The sequence below is a fragment of the Zootoca vivipara genome, chromosome 16, assembly GCF_963506605.1.
Source record: "Zootoca vivipara chromosome 16, rZooViv1.1, whole genome shotgun sequence".
NCBI classification, from domain to species: Eukaryota; Metazoa; Chordata; class Lepidosauria; order Squamata; family Lacertidae; genus Zootoca; species Zootoca vivipara.
In genome coordinates this window covers 29,807,524-29,835,391 of record NC_083291.1, presented here as the reverse complement: position 1 = coordinate 29,835,391, position 27,868 = coordinate 29,807,524, and the positions used below count along the sequence as shown (strand labels likewise).

Below are 27,868 nucleotides of genomic sequence, written 5' to 3'. Positions count from 1 at the left end.
CATTGATTGCTCCACAGGAACTAAGCTGCCATCTTCCTCCATCTGTTCTGGTAGTAGGCAATATTTAGTGGTCCATGCTAGGAACTGCCTGTGTCAGATGATGTGTCTGCTGAGATGATTGCTCTTGTTTCTTTTTCTCGTTGCTTCTTGTGCTCCTGGGATAAAGCTTCAGGGGCCTTGACTGAGATTCCCAGACATTCCTCTGTGGGAGCTGTCCTATGAGTGTGTCTGCTGGAGTCATCATACCTGGAGGTATACTGGCTGGCAGCAGTTCAACTGCTCCAGAGGAGGGGACTATTCAGCAGATGTGGAACAAGGTGGTGTAGCCAATGCTACCACCAACTTTGTTTAGGCTTATGGGCTACCTGGGTGTGTTCAAGGGTCATGGTGGCCCATTTCTGAGATCTTCCAGATAACATAGAATCATAGAGTTGTAAGAGACCACAAGGGCCATCCAGTCCAACCCCCTGCCAAGCAGGAAACGCCACCAAAGCATTCTTGTCTACCAAGACTCCTAGATCCTTTTCACATGTACTGCTCTCAAGCCAGGTGTCTCCCACCCTGTATTTGTGCCTTTCATTTGTTTTGCCCAAGTGTAGTACTTTACATTTCTCCTTGTTAAAATTCATCTTGTTTGCTTTGGCCCAGTTGTCTAATCTGTTAAGGTCATTCTGAAGTGTGATTTTGTCCTCTGGGGTATTAGCCACCGCTCCCAATTTGGTGTCATCTGCAAACTTGCTCAGGATGCCCTCAACATTGTCATGGAGAAATGAAAGGGGAGGGGGGTACAAAAAATAAAATAAAATGCAAGAACAACTGATTGGTTCAAAATTGGGAAATGAGTACGACAAGGCTGTATATTGTCTCCCTGCTTATTTAACTTATATGCAGAATTCATCATGTGAAAGGCTGGACTGGATGAATCCCAAGCCGGAATTAAGATTGCCGGAAGAAATATCAACAACCTCAGATATGTTGATGACACAACCTTGACGGCAGAAAGTGAGGAGGAATTAAAGAACCTTTTAATGAGGGTGAAAGAGGAGAGCGCAAAATATGGTCTGAAGCTCAACATCAAAAAAAAACTAAGATCATGGCCACTGGTCCCATCACCTCCTGGCAAATAGAAGGGGAAGAAATGGAGGCAGTGAGAGATTTTACTTTCTTGGGTTCCATGATCACTGCAGATGGTGACAGCCGTCACGAAATTAAAAGACGCCTGATTCTTGGAGAAAAGCAATGACAAACCTAGACAGCATCTTAAAAAGCAGAGACATCACCTTGCCGACAAAGGTCCGTATAGTTAAAGCTATGGTTTTCCCAGTAGTGATGTATGGAAGTGAGAGCTGGACCATAAAGAAGGCTGATCGCCGAAGAATTGATGCTTTTGAATTATGGTGCTGGAGGAGACTCTTGAGAGTCCCATGGACTGCAGGAAGATCAAACCTATCCATTTTGAAGGAAATCAGCCCTGAGTGCTCACTGGAAGGACAGATCCTGAAGGTGAGGCTCCAGTACTTTGGCCACCTCATGAGAAGAGAAGACTCCCTGGAAAAGACCCTGGTGTTGGGAAAGATTGAGGGCACAAGGAGAAGGAGACGACAGAGGATGAGATGGTTGGACAGTGTTCTCAAAGCTACCAGCATGAGTCTGACCAAACTGCGGGAGGCAGTGGAAGACAGGAGTGCCTGGCGTGCTCTGGTCCATGGGGTCATGAAGATTTGGGAAAGACTAAACGACTAAACAACAACAAAGTGCTTTAAAAAATGTAATGACATTAAAAGAAGAGAAAGATAGAAAACAGTGCAGATTGGGTTAAAAAAAAAAGACAAAACTAGAGGAGAAAAGAGCACACAGAGACATAAGCAACAAACAAACAATGCAGGACTGAGGGAATAGAGATCTGTGCTGGACAAAACCAGGAAACAAACTGAGGCTCTAACAGGAAAAGAGAGCTTGCATCAATTCCTTGAGAAACAGGGTTTTTTTCCCCCAGCCAGAAATCACCATAACTCAGTTCCTGCTCCTCTCAGGTGGGTGCCGTTGCCATTCTAAGAGAACAAGGGAGGCTTTCATGGTGAGTTCCGGCACCTCTTTTTCTAGAAAAATAGCTCTGTTGAGAAGTCACATGCCTTTAAAGCAGTAGGAGGAGCTACAACCTATTTGCCTTCACCATCCACTGGAGAACTCTGAGGAACCACACAATCCAAGGGCATTTGAGTCAAACAAATGTGCCCCAGCATCACCTTCTGAAAACATCCCTCCAGGAAGGACCAGAATCACTGCAAGGCCGTGCCTCTAATGTCCAGCCGAGATATATGATCCAGAAGGGTTGATGGTATTTTAATACCACCAAAGAGTTTGGCAGAATCAACAGGGAAGTCATCTACTAAGGCAGCAAAGCCCATGACCAGACTTGAAGCCAGATTGAAATGGGCCTAGAAAATCAGTTTCATCTAGGCAAACCTGGAGCCGAGACACCACCACCTGTTTCTGTTTGGGCAACACTTGGCCCCCAAAGGAACTATTTCAGACTGACCAATAGTTATGCAATGCTGTCAAGTCCAATGACGACTTTTCAAAAAGTGGCCTTACCACCTCTTATGTGAAGCCAGATGGCATTATATCTTGCTAAAAAGAGAAATTGGGCACAACACAAACCTATGTGGCCAAGCCTTCTCTGGCAGCTTTTATTAGCCAGGGTGGGCAAGGATCTAAAGCACAGCTGGTGGGGCCCATATTTCCACAAATCCTAGCTACAAAATTGGGCAACAAGCTGCAAATAATTCTTCATTGCAATCCATGTACTGTATGTGTGTGGATGCAAACATGGTCATTGTAATGTTGTATGCCATTCAGTAAGCCTCCAGTCTATTGTTCTTTTCACAAATAAATAAACCCTGCAGGATTTCCAAAATATTGGTCTATTGATACATCCCCGTTTTGTGTTACCAAATATATGCAAATCACTCATGAAGAGGTTTTGTGCAGGCTGTGAGAAGAAGAAGAGGAGGAGGAGGAGGAAGAAGAAGAAGAAGAAGGGGAGGAGGAGGAGGAGGAGTTTGGATTTGATATCCCGCTTTATCACCACCCTAAGGAGTCTCAAAGCAGCTCACAATCTCCTTTCCCTTCCTCCCCCACAACAAACACTCTGTGTGGTGAGTGAGGCTGAGAGACTTCAGAGAAGTGTGACCCAGCAGCTGCATGTGTCACCCAGCAGCTGCATGTGGAGGAACAGGGAAGCGAACCCGGTTCACCAGATTACGAATCCACCACTCTTAACCACTACACCACACTGGATACGATAATCAAGAGACCTGCAAAAGCAGGGCCTGTAAAATACAACCCTTCAATAGGATGTTTGCCACTCTCAGATGAGGGACAGATTGGGAAGATCTGAACTCATACCCTCCAACATATCTCTGACGAAAAGAGGGACGTCCTATTCCATTATTATTATTATTATTATTATTATTATTATTATTATTATTATTATTGTTGTTATTATTTCATTATTTCATTATTTATACTCCACCCATCTGACTGGGTTGCTCCAGTCACTCTGGACAGCTTCCAACATCTATAAAAACAGTAAAACTATTTTTATTGCTGCTTTCAGTTGTTTTCTAAAATTTATAGTGTTACTAATCTCCTTTGATTAGACTCTTGAGAGTACTATGGACTGCAAGAAGATGAAACCTATCCATTCTGAAGGAAATCAGCCCTGAGTGCTCACTGGAAGGACAGATCCTGAAGCTGAGGCTCCAATACTTTGGCCAACTTATGAGAAGAGAAGACTCCCTTGGAAAGACCCTGATGCTGGGAAAGATGGAGGGCACAAGGAGAAGGGGATGACAGAGGACAAGATGGTTGGGCAGTGTTCTCGAAGCTACCAACATAAGTTTGACCAAACTGCAGGAGGCAGTGGAAGACAGGAGTGCCTGGCGTGCTCTGGTCCATGGGGTCACGAAGAGTCGGACATGACTAAATGACTAAACAACAACAACAACAATCTCATTGGCTTGGGAGTCGCATAACTCCATATCCATCAACATTTCTCCGATTAAAATAGGGATGGCCTTAGGAAAAGCGAGATGTTCCAGGAACAAATCAGAAACCAGGGCGGCTTCTGTAACTCTGGGACTGTCCCTGGAAAATAGGGACCCTTGGGGGGTTTGCACTGCAACTGGGATGCCCTGACCCTATAGGACAAGGGGTACTATTCTGAGTTCCATGACTGATACCTTCTGTGCTCATTCACAAAATCAACCAGTTCTTCTTCTGTATATGGCTTGTCCGGGATGTGGACCGGTTCATCCATAAAGGGCTCATAGAAATCCACCTCATTTAGCTTCAGGCCCAGTTTCTTTGCAACCTATAAACAATCAAAGACAATGGTAAATGTATGGGGATTTCTTTCGCAGAAAAACATTTCTCTCTAATATATTGGCAGCTCACACTGATAGAATTATTCAACATGTAAGTATGTGGAAAGTTAAAATACCGCAACAAAGAAATATAGCACTACATACTTCCATAAGAATGAAACACTGCTTTCATCAGAATCAGCAATGTTCTTCTGAAAACTAACAAAGCAAAATTGAATCTAGCAAGGTTCAATGGCAGTTATCGTTTGTTTGTTCTTTAATCCCACATGCACAGTTTTAAAATACCCTTTCTATATATACAATAGTTTATGATAATTTACATCTGGTGCAAATATTTTAAGCAGCTTGCAGTTAACAACATAAATAACAACATTAAGAAGTTAAAGCAAGAACATCCTAGAAAAAGATCTAAAACAAGTTAGCATTGAAAGCGTCAGGCAAAAAAAGTGTTTATCTGGTGCAGGACAGATATCAAGATCGGCAGCACTGAGTGAGTCTCCTTAGGGACAGTATCCCACAGCCAAGATGCCAGAACAAAAATACAATTTCACTGGTCACCATCCACCTGACTTCAAAAAATGTGGGAACTGAGAAAAGTGGAATCTCGGACGGCAAGGATACTGTTACATGTGGGCAGATTATAGGAGTGAATGATTATTACACACAAAATCATCATCATCATCATTTATACCCCACCCTCCCCAGCCAAGACTGGGGGCGCCTAACACCAGTTATAAAATAAAGAAATACATAATACCCTTATATGTCCCGTAGCAACTATGAAACACTGTAAATTAAAAAGAATCAAGCTAAGAAAAATGTAAAAGAAATTGAATACTCTCCTCATCTTCTTTTGAATTTCATTCCAAGTCATCGAGCTTTGAGTATCAAGACCCCATATAAATGGCAATAAAAATTGTGGACCACACCCCACTTTATCAGATGAATGAAGTGTTATCCTGAGTTGCAGGAACACAGATATACGATTGGGTGTGAGATTGTAAAGAATAAGGTCAGAGGGAGATTAATTTTTGAAAACTACAGATAATGATAATTACATTCTCAGCAGTGGTAATTCACAAAACACAGACATCAGCTCAACTACACGGCTCTCATAAGCCATTCTTGAGTTCCTATACCAGTAATTTAGGAACTTTCACCACTTTGTAACTAAGCGAAGTGCTACTGCCTCTGCAACTTTTCTGACTGATGTATGGGAAAGCACATGACTCTGGCCTTTGGAGAGCTTGTAAGTAAACCATTTTTAAGCTTACTAAACATGGTCTTTTTCCTATGCTGGGGGGAACGGGAAACTTTGGAAATAAACTTTTGAAGGGGACATTCTGGAATTCACTTCTTAGAGGATATTTAAAAGGTCTAACAGCCTATGTTTCCACACATTACTTTACTGCATATTTTGTGACTTTAAACCTCTGCTAAGGTTGTCTCTCCAAAGAGTACGTGCCCCAAAATTGAATCTTGGCATTGAAGAATTCTCCTTTACACACACACATACTTTACACCAACACCTAGGACCTTGTACATTAGTTCTTGCAAGCCACGCAGTGAACAACTTGCCATGGGAGTATTGCATGACTCATATTTAACCACCACCAGATTTAGCCATTGTTGCAATCCTTCCTAACAGCTCTTATGTGGAATTTGCGGGGTTCCAGCTGCTTACCCCTTTGTCAAAGGTGGCAAAGAACTTGACGTAGGGCTGGAAGTGTTCCGCCGCCTCCTCAAATGCTTTGTAATCTGAGAAGCAGAAAGGAAGGAGGAGATTATTTCACATGTGGTCATCTTAAATGAAGATTAACACATGCACTGGCATCAGCTTCTGAAAGCTGGATCAAAAGTAACTCCCACGGTAGCCAGTCTAGAAACCAACACTGAATTTCCACCCTTGCTGCTGCCGTGCTATGCAGCCTTGCCTGGTTCTGCCATTCCGGAGCCCCTCTTTCCTCACAGAATAAGTGGGAAAGAGGAAAAAACACAGAATCAAGCTATTCTCATAATATGAAATGGGTCATGAATTAAAATAATCATTTATTAAAAGCACAGAGAGCCTTTTCAAATGAGATTTATTTGTCTATATTATTCTCGTTTGAAAACCACATGCCTCCAACTCCAAAGTTTAAGGACTCCATGTTGTGGATTTGCGAGAGCTCACATGCTTTTTTTAATCTCTAGCTTTTGCAGTGAATGGGAAAGTGAAAATGTTATGTAGTTAGGAGAGGTTCATGGAGCTGGCAACCTACCTGCGGCTTGAACTGAAAAGTTACATTATTATTATTATTATTATTATTATTATTATTATTATTATTATTATTATTTACTATTTATACCCCACCCATCTGGGCAGCTCCCAACATAATACTGGTATTAAAAAATTCCCTAAACAGTGCTGCCTAACTTCGGCTTGAACTGAAAAGTTAAATGCCTCAAGAGCAGGGGTCTCCAAACTAAGGCCCAGGGGCCGGATGTGGCCCAATCGCCTTCTAAATCTGGCCCGCAGACGGTCCGGACATCAGCATGATTTTTCATGAGTAGAATGTGTTCTTTTATTTAAAATGCATCTCTGGGTTATTTGTGGGGCATAGGAATTCATTCATATATTTTTTCCAAAATATAGTCCGGCCCCCCACAAGGTCTGAGGGACAGTGGACCTGCTGAAAAAGTTTGCTGACCCCTGCTCAAGAGGGTGAGAGACACTCTCACGATGGAGCACAAGGGGCTACTTATACAGAGGGGGCGGGGATCTAATCACCCCAAATCAAGCTTGGATCCTAAGAATGGTTAAGGAAGTTCATGTAAGGACAGCCCCTGCCCTGCACTCCATCCCACATTGTTCAGGAGGACCCCATTCTTATGGGATGTCTTTTGAGGGATGGAGAAGTCTGTGGAGGCAGGAGGGGATGAGAAACTTTACTTCTGTGTGTAAGCCTACACGCTTAGGATCTGCTCAGACTTTTGGATGTGCTGAGGATGGGAGCAAGAGTGTGGGATGGAACACTGGGGCAGACAAGTCACAACAGTTCCTAGAGAGTCCACTAACAGGAACTCATCTGGGGAACACCTGACTAAGTTCCTGTTCCCCCAGATATGCAGATGAGATGGATTAGCTGGGACAAAAGCCCCTAGCCAGCAGCCATTCTCTCTCTTAGCCTTTTCTTCTCTCCTTCGATGGGAACACATCTCCAGAGAATCTCCAGTTAGGATGGTTCTCACTCTTTGCCTGCAGCCAAGAGTGAGACCAAATGAAGCCTTACCTTACTAAGTAGTCTCCAGATGTATATATATTCGTAACTTTTCTAAGTAAGCCTGCCTTTCTGAGATTATGTTGTTAACTCAGGATGAAACTGTAAGTAAACTCTATCTTATTTTATAAACACTGTTGTGTATTTCTTTTAAGAGGGACAAAGGGGACTTTGCCAGGAAGTATAATATTGAAGTATAAAGTATAATATTATTGTACAGGTTTTAACAAACCTGAACGCACACGCCTTGCTGTGCACAAAAGGGGAATGTCACTCTGCTGATATTGGAAGCTTGCTAACACAAGCTTGGATAGGATCTATCTAATAATATATCCTAATCCACATCCCTAACATTCCCACAAAGAGCACCAGCCCACCCCCTTGCATTCCATCTCCACTGCACACATTTCGTGATCTCTTTCAGTTTTCCGCTAACCTGCTGAACAGAACATGGGAATTGCATCACAAGACCAATTCGGTAGCAAGGCGGACAGAGCTCCCTTAAGCAAGTCCGTCTATCCTGCTACAGAATTTGGATGAGAAACATTGAACTTTTTAGCCCCCTTCAGAATCCGCCCAGACCTAAGAATCCCCCAACCAAACCCACGTTCTGAGTCTTCTCCTTTGAAGTAGCCAATGAGTTTGGTCTCTTCTTCCATGTGGTCAAAGGCCTGCAGCTCCAATTTGCTGCCGATGATCTCCACTGGGTCTTCCATCAGCTGCCGTGAAGAAAGAATTTGGTCAAGGACAACTTATTAGCAATGTAAATGGGGTGCTTACTGCCTGATATGAAACAAAGGGTGGATCTACAAATAGGGTTGCCAGGCTCAATAGTGGACAGGACTTCTGTGCCTTTAATTGCCCTGCTCTCTTTTGAATCTGGAAACCTTAAAGAGAAACCAGCAGACCCTTTGCTTGGAAATTAAACAAAGGGTCTGCTGGTTTCTCTTTAAGGTTTCCAGACTCTAAAGAGAGCAGGGCAATTAAAGGCACAGAAGTCCTGCCCACTATTGAGCCTGGCAACCCTATCTACAAACAGGGGGGGAAACATGCTATAAATAAGTCAGAAATTAAATCATTATAACAAAAGGGAAAAAACACTATGGAAAATAACAGATTTTCTTTTGCTCTCCAGCACCATCTGGCGTTGCATATTTATAATGCATTCAAAATGCTGTCTTTTTTTTACTCATGTAGCTGAGTCCAAAGTGTCTCATTGAGCAGGACTATTTCTCTATATGCCATCTGGGATTATTCACTTGGCTCCATAGTATTGAGTACCAGCCAGATATTTTTGACTCTAATGCCCATCTGTCCAGCCAGTTATGCTGGCTTGGAGTGACGGGAGTTATAGTCCAAAACAGATCAGGGAAGATTGCTGTATACAAACTAGGTACTGAGGAGGCGGCTCTACAAGAGCTGAATCTTCAGAATCAGCATTTAGGGGATATGTCAGAAATAGCAGGTATTATTGCATCATAATCCATAAACAGGTTCACTCAGGAGTAACCCTGTGTGGGCTAACATTCTAGTGTTGCGATTTGTGGCATTGCAGTCCAATCTAATGCACAACTATTCAAAAATACAGTAAGTCCCATGATATGTAAAGGTAAGGGGACCATTAGGTCCAGTCGTGACCGACTCTGGGGTTGCGTGCTCATCTCGCATTATTGGCCGAGGGAGCCGGCGTATAGCTTCCAGGTCATGTGGCCAGCATGACAAAGCTGCTTCTGGCGAACCAGAGCAGCACATGGAAATGCCGTTTACCTTCCCGCTGTAGCGGTTCCTATTTATCTACTTGCATTTTGACGTGCTTTCGAACTGCTAGGTTGGCAGGAGCTGGGACCAAGCAACGGGAGCTCACCCCGTCACAGGGATTCGAACCGCCGACCTTCTGATCAGCAAGCCCTAGGCTCAGTGGTTTAACCCACAGTGCCACCTGGGTCCCGCATGATATATAGTGAAGTTTATTCCCAGTTAAATGTGCATAGGATTGCAGTCTTGGGTAGTGGTCATGCTTGGAACAAAACAAGAGTTCAAAATTTCCACTTGAACAGTATTGGAGAAAAAAGCAGACAGCGTTGAGAACAGTCCTGTTTAGACAAAGTGTGTTTCCATTCACAATTTATGGCTTATATATTACATTTGCCCGGAGACCAAGAATAAGGTATCGCATAATAAAAGTTGCAAAGAGCGCTGACACCAATACATTATTTCTAGTATGAATGTGAGAGAATTTATTGGGCCAGTTCTGGTTTTGTTTGCACTTACGTCTAGGAGGAATTCAACCAAGACGTCTGCAGCCATTTGCCCATCAAACTCGATGATGTGATCCTCCTTAAAGATGTAAAGGCTGCCTTCTTCATCCAAACCTGGATAAAGGGCACACAGAGAGAGCAACGACTTTGCAGTTAGACTAAATGGGCTGGTGAGGTTCCTTCTAGCCCTGTGATTTTATAACTGTAAAACTGGATTATGTAGAAAAAGGGACTGCTACAATGGTCGCACTAGGTCTATTAAGAATCTGCTGTGTAATGTTAGCTGGAGACCATTCTGGAAGGTGAACAGCCTTCCTTGGTTGGAGGTGGTGTCAGCAATCTGAATCTGAAATAGAACAAAGGACAGTCGGGGCTCATCCACACTGCCAATTGTCCCACAATTTCTATTTGTCCTGTGATTTCTAAGTTCTTTTTTTTGTCCTGCTGCTCTGCCCGGCAAATCACGGGACAAACAAAAGTGTGGATGAGCCCTCAGCCCTGGGACTGGAGCTGAAAAGATTCAGATAGCATACCCTCCAACAGTTCCATATTCTCCGGGGTCACAGTATACAGCAAATATTCCTTTTACTGTTTAGATATTTCAGAGTGTCACACTCCTGGTCCTTTCCCTCTTGCTAGACAATCATAGAATCATAGAATCATAGAGTTGGAAGAGACCACAAGGGCCATCCAGTCCAACCCCCTGCCAAGCAGGAAACACCATCAAAGCATTCCTGACAGATGGCTGTCAAGCCTCTGCTTAAAGACCTCCAAAGAAGGAGACTCCACCACACTCCTTGGCAGCAAATTCCACTGCCGAACAGCTCTTACTGTCAGGAAGTTCTTCCTAATGTTTAGGTGGAATTTTCTTTCTTGTAGTTTGAATCCGTTGCTCCGTGTCCGCTTCTCTGGAGCAGCAGAAAACAACCTTTCTCCCTCCTTTATATGACATCCTTTTATATATTTGAACATGGTTATCATATCACCCCTTAACCTTCTCTTCTCCAGGCTAAACATACCCAGCTCCCTAAGCCGTTCCTCATAAGGCATCGTTTCCAGGCCTTTGACCATTTTGGTTGCCCTCTTCTGGACACGTTCCAGCTTATCAGTATCCTTCTTGAACTGTGGTGCCCAGAACTGGACACAATACTCCAGGTGAGGTCTGACCAGAGCAGAATACAGTGGTACTATTACTTCCCTTGATCTAGATGCTATACTCCTATTGATGCAGCCCAGAATTGCATTGGCTTTTTTAGCTGCTGCATCACACTGCTGACTCATGTCAAGTTTGTGGTCAACCAAAACTCCTAGATCCTTTTCACATGTACTGCTCTCAAGCCAGGTGTCTCCCATCCTGTATTTGTGCCTTTCATTTTTTTTGCCCAAGTGTAGTACTTTACATTTCTCCTTGTTAAAATTCATCTTGTTTGCTTTGGCCCAGTTGTCTAATCTGTTAAGGTCATTCTGAAGTGTGATCCTGTCCTCTGGGGTGTTAGCCACCCCTTCCAATTTGGTGTCATCTGCAAACTTGCTCAGGATTCCCTCAAGCCCATCATCCAAGTCATTGATAAAGATGTTGAACAAGACTGGGCCCAAGACTGAACCCTGTGGCACCCCACTAGTCACTACTCTCCAGGATGAGGAGGAGCCATTGATGAGCACCCTTTGGGTTCGGTCAGTAAGCCAGCTACAAATCCACTGAATGGTAACATTGTCTAGCCCACATTTTACCAGCTTCTTTACAAGAATATCATGGGGCACCTTGTCAAAGGCCTTGCTGAAATCAAGATAGGCTACATCCACAGCGTTCCCTTCATCTACCAGGCTTGTAATTCTGTCAAAAAATGAGATCAGATTAGTCTGACATGACTTATTTTTCAGGAACCCATGCTGACTTTTAGTGATCACAGAGTTTCTTTCTAGGTGCTCACAGACTGTTTGCTTAATGATCTGCTCTAGAATCTTTCCTGGTATTGATGTCAGGCTGACTGGGCGGTAATTGTTTGGGTCCTCTCTTTCCCCCTTTTTGAAAATAGGGACAACATTTGCCCTCCTCCAGTCTGCTGGAACTTTGCCTGTTCTCTAGGAATTTTCAAAGATTATTGCCAGTGGTTCTGAAATCACCTCTGCCAGTTCTTTTAATACTCTTGGATGTAGTTCATCTGGCCCTTGAGACTTGAATACATCTAAACTAGCCAAGTATTCTTGTACTACCTCCTTACTTATTCTGGGCTGTGTTTCCCCTGCTGAATCATCTGCTCCATATTCTTCAGGTCGGGCGTTTTTTTCTTTCTTGGAGAAGACTGAGGCAAAGAAGGCAGAGTTCTGCCCTTTCTCTGTCCCCTGTTTGCATTTCACCATCTTCTCCTCTGAGTGACCCCACTGTTTCCTTGTTTTTCCTTTTGCTACGGACATACCCATAAAACATCTCTGGGCAGTATGAAGCTATCTCGTTACATCATCAGCACAAGGATTTCCACTTGTGCAGTGAAACTTCCCCCCTCTTCTCTCCCCATGCCCTCCTCAAATCTTCTCTGGAGGGTTCAGGGGGGAACACAGAATAGATTTGGGGGTGTATGGTGGAGTGCTCCATTGCGCACATGTAAATCCTTGCACTGATGAAACAAGTTATTTGGAGGCTGCCCTTTGTCTTCATCTTCTCCTTTTAATCAGCTGCCGTTAGCTCTGTATACAGATTGAATTCTTCCTCTGCTTCCATTGCTGTGCCAAGATCTTTGTGTGGCAATCCAGTTCTCCTGGAGATGCCAATGCCTCCATGTTTCTCTCAGTCTGCTTTACTCCCTGCTGGGGCCTTGAACTCTCCCTTCTTTGGACTCCTTCGGAAGGTGGTGGACTCTCCTTCCTTGGAGGTTTCTAAGCAAAGGATGGACGGCCATCTGTCAAGAATGATTTAGTTGCAATTCCTGCATTGCAGGGGGTTGAACCAGACAGAGGACCCTCGGAGTCACTTACAACTCTATAATTCTATTATGATTATTATTATTATTATTAGCCTTCATCATCATCATCCTAATTTACATTTTAAAATATTCATTTAAACAAAACTAAATCAATGGCTTCCCTCCTTCTCTTTCCGTGGTTCATTTTGCATACCATACATCCCTGCACATTTTACATGAAGTTAACCATTCAGTAATCCATTGTTACATCCATCAAAACTTATTTACACTGTTGATTTTATCTTAATGCTACCAGCGTTTTTAAATAAACACAATTTTCACCAATATATTCAGTAAACATTTTCCAGTCTTCTTTAAACGTACATTCTTCTTGTTCTCTTATACTATATGTTAAATCTGCAAGCTGCGCGTATTCCATTAATATAATTCTATGATTCTCATAGCTGCCAAGTACCCCATTTTCCCCGGGAAACCCCCGTTTTTACTTACCTTTTCCCGGTGGTCCCCCGTATCACTTCGTCTCCCGTTTTTCTCCGTTATTTTCTCCTGCCGGCGATCATTTTTTTTCTTTCTGATTTGCCCTTCTATGGGCACAAAAAATGGCCACCGCCGGCTTCAAAAGTCGCATCTACGCATGACCGGTAGGACGTAGACGCGACTTCTGGTGTCGGCCATTTTTGGTGCCCATAGATGGGCGGACCGACACTGGAAGTTGCGTCGACGCACTTCCGGTCATGCGTAGAAGCTACTTTTGAAGCTGGTGGCGGCCATTTTTGGTGCCCATAGAAGGGCAAAACGACACCGGAAGTTACGTCAACGCAACTTCCGGTGTCACACGGCTGTCGGTCCCGGATTCTGCAGTCCGGGACTTGGAAGGTAAGATGATTCTGTGTTTGTGTAACCAAAGAGATAACTTCCCAAGTAATATAGACTGTGTACTTTATCAATATAATTTCTTATAGGGCCTACTCCTAGCCTCTCCATCACTTTCTGTTCCTCCTTGAGGCTTTGATTCCTGCTACTGGCTGCTCTCAGCTTTGAGTGCCATACCTATTTTTAAGTAACCCGCACGGTCCTTTTAAACTACCACAGAAGGACAGCAGCTTTAGCTTTGCTCCAGCTTAGCCATGTCATTGTTGTCAAGGGCTGTTTCGTTCACGCTGGTATCATTGGAACAATTGCAGATGAAAGATTGAATTCATCAACTGCTCTAGAGTGAAATTTGGGCAAGGGCCTCATCGCAGCCAGCCTGAGGCCAGATGGTTGCTGCTGCAGTGCATCTTGTTGGATCGGGGCCCTGGCAAGGGTAGCCTAGGCGCTGGCAGTAATGCGTGAAAATCCAGCAGAACATTGGTTGCTCTGTGAATAGTAATTTGACTTTGGTCACTGGAATCCCCTCAACATTCACTCGTGATTATCTGCAGCGTTATAAACAGATCGCACTTACCCAGCTTTTTGGCAAGTTTGGCATCTTTCTTGGAATCCAGTAATCCAAAACCAATGCCTTTCTCTTCGAGGACCTGTGCAGCGAGCTGAAGGAAAACACAGACAAGGTTGTCAAACTTCCTCAGGCCAGTATCCCACAGAGAGCATTTGATGGAGCAGAAGGCAGAGTCGGCCTTCCTGTTAAGTGAGGTGCAGCAGTTGCCTCAGGGCTCCAGCCGCCCCACTGCTTCCGCCCCACTGCACTGCCACTCAGGGCCGTCTTAAGGGTATCCAGCGCCGTGGTGCAAAATCCCTCCGGCGCCAACCCGGCTTGGAACGGCGGCTAGCAAGCCTGCTGTTGCAAGGGGGCGTGGTGGGAACAGCACACTGAAATGAGCCCTTTCGGGCGCTGCTCCCGCCACCCCAAGCCCGCCTGGGCTCAGGAGTGGCGGAGCTCTTTCCGCAGCATGCCGTTACATGGGCCGCGCAGCTCCCCCACTCATTGGGGCGCCCCTGAGAGGCTGGCGCCCTGGCGCAACGTGCCAGTCAGCCCATTAGGAAGGACGGCTCTGCTGCCGCTCATCTTCCCCACCCCTGGGACGAACATCAGGTGGCAAAACAAAACAGGATGGGCTGCCCCTGGTAGAAGACCCTTCAAGCATCCCAATTTTCCAGGGACAGTCCCAGAGTTACAGAAACCGTCCTGGTTTCTGATTTGGCTCTGGAATGTTCCACTTTTACTTAGGACGTCCCTATTTCCATTGGAGAAATGTTGGCGGGTTTGTTACACCACCCCCGAGCCAAGGACCTTTAGAAGACATCTGGGCAGCTCTATATAGAAAAGTTCTTTCATGTTTAATATTTTATTACGGTTTTTATATATATTGGAAACCACTCAGAGTGGCTGGGGCAAGAAACCCAGTCAGATGGGCGGGGAATAATAATAATAATAATAATAATAATAATAATAATAATAATAGAATAGGACATCCTTATTGAGACATCACCTTGCTGACAAAGGTCTGTATAGTTAAAGCTATGGTTTTCCCAGTAGTGATATATGGAAGTGAGAGCTGGACCATAAAGAAGGCTGATCGCCGAAGAATTGATGCTTTTGAATTATGGTGCTGGAGGAGACTCTTGAGAGTCCCATGGACTGCAAGAAGATCAAACCTATCCATTCTGAAGGAAATCAGCCCTGAGTGCTCACTGGAAGGACAGATCCTAAAGCTGAGGCTCCAATACATTGGCCACCTCATGAGAAGAGAAGACTCCCTGGAAAAGACCCTGATATTGGGAAAGATGGAGGGCACAAGGAGAAGGGGACGACAGAGGACGAGATGGTTGGACAGTGTTCTTGAAGCCACCAACATGAGTCTGACCAAACTGTGGGAGGCAGTGGAAGACGGGAGTGCCTGGCGTGCTCTGGTCCATGGGGTCACGAAGAGTCAGACACGACCGAACGACTAAACGACTAAACAACAACAACAACAATGTAGAAGTTCTAAGTACAGGGCAACACAAGGGAGTGATTCCCTTGCCTTTCAATTTTGATATACTCTTAATGGCCTGACCAACTTGTCATGGGTTACAGAGGGAAGGAGGGGAAACACTGGCTATGTTGAGAGGCCAGCTTTATCAGGCTTCCCTTCTCCTTCAGTTGTTTCCATTAAAGCTGCCCATTTATAAGAAGTCTGCAACTATAAGAACTATTGCCTGAGTTTGCTTGTTTTCTTCTGTCCTCCTCATCCCCTTTCCATTGTGTCTTGCAGATTAAACCTGAGGGCAGAGACAGGCGTGCTTGTTATTGATCTTACATAAGCTGCCCTCAAAGCCAGATGAAGAATGGGATAAACATGCTTTCAGTATATAAGCAAACTTCTTCTTGCTGTCAGATCTTTTTAGCCCTTTCCCCATGGTTCTCATAATTCTCCTCTTTTCTACATTTTCCCATTTTGAGGCAAGGTGACACCCAAATTGCTTTTACCCCAGACCCAGAACTGGGGGGGGGGGGTGTTACTGATGTTTTATAATAGTGTTCCTTTGATATTCTAGACTTGGGACTTGGTTTTATAATTTCAATGTAGTTCCCAGTGTTTTCTTGTGTTTGAGGCATTTTGAGCAAATGCAACCGGAAAACTACCTAATTTGGTTCCAAGATCTCTAGTGAAGTTATAATATAATAGGTGGAAATATCCAAATGATATCCAAAATCATGCCGGAGGTATTATTATGGTTTTATTAATTGATGAATCGCCTTTCATATAAGATTCAAAGTGTTTTACAATCATACAATAAAAACAGCTAAAATAGCCTTTAAAACAATATAAATACACACTGAAAGCACCATAAAAATGTTTTTTCTCATCCAGCTGGGAATACTTGGTATAATATGGGTTGAAATAAAATGGGAACCAGGGACAGTGTCAATGCCCAATAAGTTGTGCTTTGCAGCTGACATGACTTGTGAGGGTTAGGAAGTGGAACTCACTTTCATTTTTAGTGCAGAGGGAGAAAATTTGCAGCCAATCTTTTCTCAGCTCTGCATGACAATTTGCACTTGCTGAAATTCTGCATATCTGCTGGAGGTATCAGGGCCCCCTTGCTCTCCTTTGTATCAGGATACCCATTGCCATTGCCATAACAATTGGGGTCATCGACAGAACACTTTGATCCCACTGAGAATCCACAGATTTTCAGTTCGAAATTGATCTCAGCGATTCTGATCTGTGTGCATTTGCAATTGATCCCTTCAGTAGGGTTGCCATATTCTGAAGAGCAAAAAAAAAAAGAAGACGCTGTGAGGGCCATTCAAAGCAAATAAATGCAATTTGCCCCAAATGGAAAAAGAGGGTGTGTCCTGGAAAAAGAGGACACATGGCAACCCCACCTTCAGCGCAAATTTGGACTTTCACATCCGCACCATGGCTGCTCCATTGTGGGAAGTGTATAAGACTACTTTTTAACCCAGGAAAATCTTCTCAAAAGTCGGGGGTCGTCTTATACGCCGGGTCATATTTCTTATACGGCGAGTATAAACTCTATATTTTAACTGGAAAAGTTGGGGGGTCGTCTTATACGCCCAGTCGTCTTATACGCCGGAATATACGGTATACACAACTGCCACAAAAGAAATGTGAGATAAAACGGAAGTAGAGGTAATAGAAAGAAGAGTTGGAAAGAAGAAACCAGATCTGATTCAATTTGAAAACATCCTGCCCCGCCCCCTGTTTTTTTATTATTATCTGTGAATCCAGTAAAAAGTATTGATTGTTGATTGAGAGCAATGTTATGTAGACAAAGCTCCATAAATTTCTGTATTTTAATGTTTTGTTGGAAGCCGCCCAGAGTGGCTGGGGGAACCCGGCCAGATGGGCGGGGTATAAATAATAAATTATTATTATTATTATTATTATTATTATTATTATTATTATTAATGGAGACTTTGGTTTTATTCACATTTACCTTTTGCCCTGCTCTTTCCAGGCACATGTCCACACTTAAAAGCTCTGTGTCCCGGTGTGTTTTCTTTTGCTCCACGCTTTCCCCACAAAACCACATTCGCTAGTGCTGGATCGGAACAAACATAAATTCGGGTTTTCCACAGATTCGGGTTTGCTCTGATTGAGCTTGAAGGACCGAGTTTTCATGGGGGAAAGCTCCAGGGCAAGAAAAAAGGTTCTCAGACACAGACCTTGCCTGGAAAGAACAGAATAAAAGTAATATGCATAAGCCCACAGATAGATTTTAATCCACACTAAACTCCAGCGTGGACAAGCCCTTACTCAACATTTAAAAAGTGTTCCAAGAATTTAAAAAGTTCCACATATATTATGAAGTTTGTTATGTATTCTTCAGTGGTCTGTGTTTGCCTGACCTTGAGTCTGGACTAAGGATTCTGAGCTCCTGTGTTCTGATTTGATACATGATATCCAATCACAGAACATTTCAGGATTTGGGCCTCTGCCGTAGGCCCTTAAACTCTGAGTCGTGATTCGTAGCTTGGAAGTTTAGCCAGCCAATCACGTTGGGAGCGGGAGTGGCCCAGGCCTTCAGAAATGTATATAAGCAGTTGCTTTGCCCCTGTTGTCCAGTTCTGTTAGTTCATAGAATCATAGAGTTGGAAGAGACCACAAGGGCCATCCAGTCCTACCCCCTGCCACGCAGGAAACACCATCAAAGCATTCCTGACATATGGCTGTCAAGCCTCCGCTTAAAGACCTCCAAAGAAGGAGACTCCACCACACTCCTTGGCAGCAAATTCCACTGCTGAACAGCTCTTACTGTCAGGAAGTTCTTCCTAATGTTTAGGTGGAATCTTCTTGTAGTTTGAATTCAGTGCTCCGTGTCCGCTTCTCTGGAGCAGCAGAAAACAACCTTTCTCCCTCCAATAAAGGTTCAATAAAGGTTCTTGCTGTTATCACTGTGTCTTGCCTTGTGGGGACCCACCTACACTTCAAAACTGTAATTCTTACAACAGGTAAATCTACGAACTGCTCCCTGTTTTGTTGTAAACTCAAACCTCTCTTTTGCTCTTGCAATTGGAATCTGTTCTCTTGTTATTTCTCCCCTGTTACTGGGGTGCAAGGCAACTCAGCAGCCTGCAACTCCAGGCCCAAGAGCATGGAAAGGCTTCTTCTTTTGGTGACACATGTACAACATATTCCCCCTGCAATGCATCAGCATTTGAACATGGCCACGCCCACTGGCCTTGCAAAATTGGCAAAGGGGGCATGCGACACTTGCAGGCAGATAGGCCGATTTTTAGAATTCTGCCCACAGTAAGCATAACACCCGGGAAGTCTGAGCATAAACTCAGGATTTGGGGCAGGTTGCTGTCTTAGCACATGCCAAGACACATTCCCAAAGTGGCAGCTCTTGGAAAGGGGTTTGCCCGACAGCTTGCTTTCACCTTCCCATTGTGTTCAAGTGACACACCTATGCCTGGAATGGAAACATTCAGATTCAGGTCAGGCAGAGGAGAAAAACAAAAGCCAAGCCCTTCACCAGAAAGGCCTGTCTCTCTTTCGCTCCTCTGCTGTCCATCTGCTCCCTTGTTTGGCAACACTTGGTTTCAAGTGTTTTCCTTGCAGTCGATTAAAGAAAAAAAAGACATTTTGTCATTTGAATTTGAAGAATTCAAATGCAACTGGGAGAACCTCTAAATATTTTTATTAAGGAAAAATATTTTTTGTATCCAAAATCTATGTATCATTGCAAGAGTTATTTAAAGCCTGCCAAAGAGTTCATGTGTTTACAGTGGTCTTCCAAGTCCCGTTCTTTGTGGTGAAGTTTTGATTCTTCCGGTTTCTGATTTTCCTGGTTAATCTTTCCATCTCTGCGTAGTCCAATAATTTCATCTGCCAGTCCGCCCTGGTAGGTATCTTGTTGTCTTTCCATCCTTGGGCAAGATACTATTATACAATTCTAGGATTCTCTGTCTCCAAAGAAAGCTACAGGGATGGTTATGGGCACTATCGCTGTACAGCAGAGGTCCCCAAACTAAGGCCTGGGGGCCGGATGCAGCCCAATCACCTTCTCAATCCGGCCCGCGTACGGTCCAAGAATCAGCATGTTTTTACATGAGTAGAATGTGTCCTTTTATTTAAAATGCATCTCTGGGTTATTTGTGGGGCCTGCCTAGTGTTTTTACATGAGTAGAATGTGTCCTTTAATTTAAAATGCATCTCTGGGTTATTTGTGGGGCCTGCCTAGTGTTTTTACATGAGTAGAATGTGTCCTTTAATTTAAAATGCATCTCTGGGTTATTTGTGGGGCCTGCCTAGTGTTTTTACATGAGTAGAATGTGTCCTTTAATTTAAAATGCATCTCTGGGTTATTTGTGGGGCATAGGAATTCGTTCATTTTTTCCCTTCAAAATATAGTCCGCCCCCCCACAAGGTCTGAGGGACAGTGGACCGGCCCCCTGCTGAAAAAGTTTGCTGACCCCTGCTGTCCAGGGTCTCCTCCCATGTCCAGGACCGTCTTTACCTAGGGGTGCAAAGGGTGCGGGGCACCCGGGTGTCGAATTCTGGGGGGCGCCAAATGTATACCTACTGTATACTGATCCCTCTTGATCGGCGCCAGTGAAAAGCAATGGAGCAAAAGTCCCAGCCCCCCCCCCCCGTCACTGTGTTACTCCGTAGCGTCAAATATTCCTGACGAGTCAGGAAACAAAAGCAGTTTGTTACAGGTGAGCGATTTCCCCCCTAAAACAAGGTCAACAGTTTTGGCTCACCCCCCCCAAAAAAACTCAATAAAAGTTAATTTGGGGGCACTGGGCGTCTTGTATTGTGCCCCTCACTCTATCAGATCCTTCTCTACGGGATTACTGAAATGTCATACAATAGCATGGCTCTTGTGGAAGTGCAGCATGCCCTAAATCTTTGTTATAAATAGCCCGAGCCCAAGTGTGCTCTGAAAGCACCAGGAGGCTGAAGAAGATAACAAATGCCAGCTGGAAGCCTCTTGGGGCGGGGGGACGGGTCTACCACTAAATCTGTTCATGGCGCTCACTGACAGCAGTTCAGGCTTTAGTTGAAATGTTAGAAGCGAGGGCAGCGCAGCCAGTTTTAATCTGAGAGCTCTTTCCGAGGAGAATTAGGCTATTAATTCGCAGGCAAAACTTGGAAGAGCGGTGTGGGCTATTTGCAAAATGGATTTCGAGCAGTCCGTTGGTGTGCTCTGAAGTCCCAGCAACTGGGGAAGGTGGCGATTGGTTAGCTTGGAAAGTTTCGTGCATATTGCATGCAGCGGTATCTCTCCCAGGCCCGTCCTAGCCATAGAGGCTAGTGGCGCGGAGAACCACGGTGCCGGGCGCTGGAAGGGCGCCAAGTGAGAGCAGGGTTCCGGCGATCTGGCCAGGACTGCGCTCCTTCTCCGAGGACTCCGCGCTGCGCCTCCTTCTCGTTTCCCCAGCGCTGGGTTCCGCTCAGTCGAGCTTCGCCACCAGCGCGCGCACAGCACCCAAGCAGCTCTTGCTGGTCCCGCGGTGCGCGCGCTGGTGGCAAAGCTCGACTGAGCGGAACCCAGCGCTGGGGAAACGAGAAGGAGGCGCAGCGCGGAGTCCTCGGAGGTCCGCTTGGCACTCCCGGGCCCTTGGAGAGGCTCTGGAGGGGGGCGCTGGAGGGACCTAGCGCCAGGGCGCTGGATGGGCTTAAGACGGCCCTGATCTCTCCTTATGCATTCTGATATGAATATTTGTAATTGTGTGAGGAAAGGATATAAAACAGAATGTGCGATTGGTTGTGCCTAACACAGTGTCCGACGAAATGATATCCCAAGTCCAGCAAAACATGCCTCTCCTGTATTAGTCTCTACGGGCACAGGAGGCGATGCAACCTTCCAATAGTTTGACTTCACTCCCAAAGACCCACTCCTCCATTGTCTCCTGAGAGCAATGGGATGTCCAATAAAGTTTATATTAAACTCTACGTATCTGATGCTCCACTCTGCCTGGGTCATATTGGCAGCATGATCCTCCTACTCATGTTTACTCAAAAATATGTCCTGCTGAGTTTAATGGAACTGCGTTCTGCAACCCTGTGAAAGACTGCAGCTCTAGCCAAAAATCCTGTACCAGTTGCATATGCCAGCGAGGAAAATGAAATCCTGCAATCGCTGGATTTGTTTCTTTTACCAGATTTGTAACAGGGCGTAGGAATGAGTTCTGGAGTTCAACATAGCCTCACCCTAGGTTCACAGGGCTGCAAGATGCCTTTCGCTTAAGGCCACTAAAATTAGGAACACCCAGCCCAGCTAAAAATATGACCTAGTAAGACTATATGAAACCTTTTGTGAGGCACTGTGCAGATCAGAACACCATTGTTTGTCCCAGATGCCTGTAAACCGAATTCCTGGAGCGTGAGCAGAGAAACCTCTCTCCTGTTGGTGAGGTACCGGTAACTGGAGAAGATACGCTCCGAGGGAGATTTAACAGACATGTGTGCCTCCCTGGTAATTGGGGGAAAGTCAAAGATGTGCATCTCTCTCTCCCTCACCCCTCCCTCTCTCTCAATCACCCCATAACCTATCATCTCAAAGCTGAGATGGGGAACTTTTTCTATGTTGAAGGCCTTGGTGGGTAATCTGGTGGGGGCCACATACTGGTGGGTGGGTGGGGCAGAAGCCAGCTGTGGGTCAGATCACAAATGGGTGAAGCTACTCCTTTCCTGTTTTTCTCTGCTTGCATTTTGTGTGCTGGCTAGGAAGAAAGGGACTTCTTTTCCTCTCCACCCAGTACAGGAACACACAGGACTTACCCACCCTTACTTACTTTTTGCCTTGCTCTTTCCAGGCACAGATATGCACTTAAAAAACCCATGTCGAAGTGTGGGGTTTTTGGGGGTGTGTGTGTGTGGAGATGCCCTAGAGCTTTCCCTAGCAAAAACAAAAGAAAACACTCTTTAGCACTCAATCGGAGCAAACATCAATTTGAGTTTCCTATGGAGTGATGTTTGCTCCAAATGAGCGCTAAAGAGCAAGTTTTCATAGGGAAAGCTCTGGAGCAAAAGAAAAGGGTGCTCGGACACAGCTTTAAAGTGCGGGTTGTGCCTGGAATTTGCAGAGGAAAGGCAAATGTGGATGAGCCCTGACATGAAGGATGTCAGGGCAGAGTCAGTTTGTAGCCGGTACCTAGTTTTGGCGAAAGGAATGAACTGGGGAAGGTTTTGCATGGCTCTTCACACCATTTGCCTATAGCGGCTCAAATCAAAGTGATCGACACTGGCATCGGGGCGGATGTTGGTAATCTTTCGTAATATGGCACCCTGTGCTAGGCCAATATTTGGTGACCCCAAATGGATCTTCTCAATTATCAATCGTCTCAATTTTGTGCCCCTTTGGCTTGGCGCCCTGTGCGGGGGGACCACACGCACCGCTCTAAATCTGGCACGGCTGTCATCTGAGTCAAGCTTGCCAGCAAACCCAAGGGAATCTGCTCCTGCTGGCTGCTGGTCATCTTCAGCTTGCTCTCCCTCTGCCTTAACACACCCTTGTCCATCAGATGCCGGCCTTCCGCTCTCCTCAGTTGTTCCCATTATACCTGAAGTATACCTGAAGGAGCGTCTCCACCCCCATCGTTCAGCCCAGACACTGAGGTCCAGCTCCGAGAGCCTTCTGGCGGTTCCCTCCCTGTGAGAAGTGAGGTTACAGGGAACCAGGCAGAAAGCCTTCTTGGTAGTGGCACCCACCCTGTGGAACACCATCCCATCAGATGTCAAGGAAACAAACATCTATCTTACTTTTAAAAGACGTCTGAAGGCAGCCCAGTTTAGGGAGGTTTTTAATGTTCGATGTTTTATTGTATTTTTAATATTCTGTTGGGAGCCACCCAGACTGGCTGGGGTAACCCAGCCAGATGGGCGGGATATAATTATATTATTATTATTATTATTATTATTATTATTAATATTATTATTATTATTATTATTATTATTATTATTATTATTATTATGCCCTGGACTAATTGCTAGGCCTAGCAAGACCTGTAATGTCTTAAACCAGGCATCCCCAAACTGCGGCCCTCCAGATGTTTTGGCCTACAACTCCCATGATCCCTAGCTAACAGGACCATTGATCGGGGAAGATGGGAATTGTAGTCCAAAACATCTGGAGGGCCGAAGTTTGGGGATGCCTGTTTAAACAAAGGCCACCCAAGCACTCGCTTCAAAAGAAGAAGAACGCGTTAAGGGTTGGTTTCAAAGAGATCTACACAATGTCGAAGAGTAGCCTCGTGAGCCGAGAATGGAACATCCCTTGGAATGGGACGGAGCTTTAAAGGGCAGGTTTTCGTGCGGAAATCTCCAGAGCAAAAACAGAGGCGCTCAGACTATGCCTGGAAACAGGAGGGGAAAGGTAAATGCGGGTAAGCCCACAGTCTGTCTTTCACTGGTTGAGAATGCACCATGGGCCGATTCCTCACCCCTGCTTTACAGAAACGATTTGCTACAATTCGTTAAACAAGTCTCGCCACCGCTAGCAACACTTTGGCACACTTAAGCCCCTTTGCTATAACTGTTTCCGTGAACAAATATCCCAACTCTCCCTGTGTTTCGGCCCCTGTCTCTGCTACGTTTCTTGGCCCCCTATTTTTGCCTATTGGGCTGCGGTATTAAAAGGTTTGGCAATGCGATTTCTTTGGGGATGTGCCAGGGCTGCCGTTCCCCTGTGGTCCCTAGCTATTAAATCTCCGAGGGGAGAGGATGCAGCTCACTTCTGGCATGCATACCTGAAGATGACCTGCTTGCAGCAGGTGGGAGATGCTAAAAGTTGCCACTGTCAACATGAATTTGCTCTACCTGTGATTAGTAAGGGAACAGGCTAGGAGAAGACTTCCTTCCTTCTCATATCATACAGTTGTCTTGCTTTGAGACACCCACAGAAGTTCACAAGGTGCAGCACAAGAAGGAGGCCACAGTAGGATTTTTTGCTGGGAACAGGGCAATGTAGGACGGCTTCTCTGTAAGAAGTAGCTGTTGCATCTCTTTCTCCCAACTAATATTCTTAGTGTGGCAATTTCAGGAGAATCAGATTGCCAAAAGTTATCCCTCTACTATGCCTTGTAGTCCTTTACATGTTTTACTTACTTATAGGATTCCTCTGGCAGCCAGTACAGCATTTTGTTTTGCTCCCTGATAGTGGAACCTTCTTTACCACCAGAGCATTAAACACATTCTTGGCTCAGAAATAGGTTTTGACAATAAATAAACATGAACAGCAAGCGGCGAAGAGATCTGAAAGCAGGCAGCAGAGAACAAACCGGCGTCTAGCACAGACTGAGGCTTTCTAAGTGATGGAATATTTTTTTTCAGCTTGATTTAGCAGAGGCTTGCTTGGGTCGGATTCCTGACAGGGGCAGAACAATGGCTTTGATACCGGAATGCAGATGGAGGAAACACTTGGATTAAACCTAAGTGTCTGGGAAATTCGTTCCGAGAGTTTGGCTAGTGGAAGGTTGAGGGGTGATATGATAGCCATGTTCAAATATATAAAAGGATGTCATATAGAGGAGGGAGAAAGGTTGTTTTCTGCTGCTCCAGAGAAGCGGACACGGAGCAATGGATTCAAACTACAAGAAAGAAGATTCATTCCACCTAAACATTAGGAAGAACTTCCTGACAGTAAGGGCTGTTCGCCAGTGGAATTTGCTGCCAAGGAGTGTGGTGGAGTCTCCTTCTTTGGCGGTCTTTAAGCAGAGGCTTGACAGGCATATGTCAAGAATGCTTTGATGGTGTTTCCTGCTTGGCAGGGGGTTGGACTGGATGGCCGTTGTGGCCTCTTCCAACTCTACAATTCTATGATTCTATGAAGCGGGCTTTTGTGATCTTGTTGAATCGCTCTGATGCTCCCCACTTACTACAACTCGGAGGCAGCGACCTTGCCCCATAGAAACATCGTCAGCTTTAAGGAGGTTCATCGGCACGAACCTTGCAGAATGGAAAAGTTAAGCTTCAGGTGCAAATCTGCACTCAAGCATATTTCAAATCCTTCTCTGGACGTCCCCAATTGGGTCCCGTCCCCGCAAGGTGCTGAGTGTGATCGTGACATGCAACCCACCACTTACCTCCAGCACCATCTCGGTCATTTGAAAGCGCCTCTGCGAAGTTTTGTCGGACGCCACAGGCTCATGAAGTAGCACACCGACCATGTCATACTTCTTGAAGGCCTGCTTGTAGTTTTTCTCGCTCAGGTCAATCACCCGATCTTTGCCATCGTAGGTAGGGAATTCCAGTCCTTCTTCTGCCCTGCAGCTAGTGAGCATGTAAAAAGCTGCCAGGAGCCAGCAGGCTGCTTTCATCTCGGGGTGTTTCTGCTTGTTTATCGTTGGGGGAAGGAAGAGGAATTCCAGAGCCTGCGGAGGTCCAGCTCTCTGGTTGCCAGCTTGATTTGCTAGCCTCCTGCCACCCTCGGCTTTCCCTACGAATCCGTCTAGATAGATTGAGGTCACTGAGAAGCAGCCACGGCAAACTAGCAACCCTGGTTGGAAGACAAAGGCGAAAGACAGACAGGAGAAGCTGGGAGACCAAACCCTGGATACCTTACATAGCTTGGCCCGGCTTCTGGGTCATTAAGAACTCCATTTTTAGGAAGCAGTTGTTTCGGGCTATAAATAGACCCTGCAATGAATAAAAAGGACAGATATGACACGATTGAGGGACTTCGCTGGCACTCTGCTTTGCCTCAGAGAGAGAAAGGGAATAGCGGAGAGGGGAGGAGGAACAGGAATGCTCAGAGATTCTTCTGCCAGACAGAAAATGCACGCATCTCCCTTTGAGTTTCAGAAGGGGACAAGCAACTCCATGGACTTTGGGGGTAACTGGCCTTAAAATACCTTCGTTGTTTATCGGGAGGCGGTTAGGGGTTTTCCAAAGAGATGTTTTATTTTCTGCATTCTAATTCGCCTCCATGAAGGAGAATTCCCCCTAGGCGTGTTTGGCCGCTGTTAGACTAAATACAAACTTGGACTGATCCAGCAGGCCTCTCCCTGTGTTCTTATGAAGAAGGACCAAACCCCCATAGTTGACGCAACCAAGAGGATTTGTCGCACTCCCCCACCCCTGCTTTTTTTGTGGGAATGAACCAAAGGGACACATTTTAATTCACACGGGCCGTATTTGTTTATTAAATTTCTAGTCTGCCACAACAGAGCTCAGGGTGGGTGCCTGTTCATAAACAGATCTACAGTGGTGCCTCGCTAGACGAATTTAATTCGTTCTGTGAGTCAATTCATTTTGCGAAAAATTCGTCTAGCGAATCCCATAGGAATGCATTGAATTCCCCCCATAGGAACGCATTAATTGAATTTCAATGCATTCCTATGGGAAACCATGATTCGCTAGACGAATTTTACACAAAACGAATTCGTCTTGCGAGGCAACCTCCGCTCGAAAAATCTCTTCGTTAAGCGAAAAATTCGTCTTACGGGGCATTCGTCTAGCGAGGCACCACTGTATTTATTTCTAAGCTACACTGCTAAGCCCTACCAGCTTTTTGAAATGGTTCACAGATCAAAAAAAGAAACAATGCTATTCAGACTCTCCAAGTGTCCCTATTTTCTAGGGACAGTCCTGCATTTACAGAAGCCACCCCGGTTTCTGATTTGATCCCAGAATGTCCCGCTTTTCCTTAGGACTTCCCTATTTTCATCAGAGAAATGTTGGAGGTTATGGAGTTATGTGACACACATACACACCCAGCCAAGGAGAGAAGTAACTATGGAACCTTTAGAAGACATCTGAAGGCAGCCCTGTATAGGGAAGTTTTTTTTTATAATGTTTAATTATGTTTTTATATATGTTGGAAGCTGCCCAGAGTGGCTGGGGCAACCAGGTTTCAGGCTGCAACACAGATTTATCCCATACCTGAAATGAAACACACAGCCCCCTGGCTAGCAGAGCGCAGGAGTACAGAAAAAACATGCTAATCTTTCTCTGGTTGTAGATTCTGCCCCAAACAGCTAGGTTTTGGTATTTTTCAAGGCACGCATAAAGGCAAGACTTTAAAAGGTTTTGTTGAAACAAATTTCCATTTCTTGCATCTAGAAATTACACCCCCGCCAGATGGACTTGCTGAAAAACTGCTGCTTCTCATTTGATCTGAACAAAGCATTTCCAGGA

The 27,868-nt window shown here is 45.1% G+C and overlaps 1 protein-coding gene across 1 annotated transcript in view; it reads right to left on the bottom strand.

Moving 5' to 3' along the window:
- Nucleotides 1-26,356, bottom strand: part of CASQ2 (calsequestrin 2) — a 34,974-nt gene extending 8,618 nt beyond the window's left edge. The window contains exons 1-6 of the mRNA XM_035097320.2: nucleotides 25,816-26,356; nucleotides 14,275-14,359; nucleotides 9,920-10,020; nucleotides 8,256-8,367; nucleotides 6,073-6,146; nucleotides 4,245-4,375 (exon numbers count right to left, since the gene is read on the bottom strand). Of these exons, the coding sequence (XP_034953211.1) occupies nucleotides 4,245-4,375; nucleotides 6,073-6,146; nucleotides 8,256-8,367; nucleotides 9,920-10,020; nucleotides 14,275-14,359; nucleotides 25,816-26,049 (737 nt within the window). The 5' untranslated portion in view covers nucleotides 26,050-26,356. The remainder of the gene's footprint in view (nucleotides 1-4,244; nucleotides 4,376-6,072; nucleotides 6,147-8,255; nucleotides 8,368-9,919; nucleotides 10,021-14,274; nucleotides 14,360-25,815) is intronic.
- Nucleotides 26,357-27,868: the final 1,512 nt, after the last annotated feature.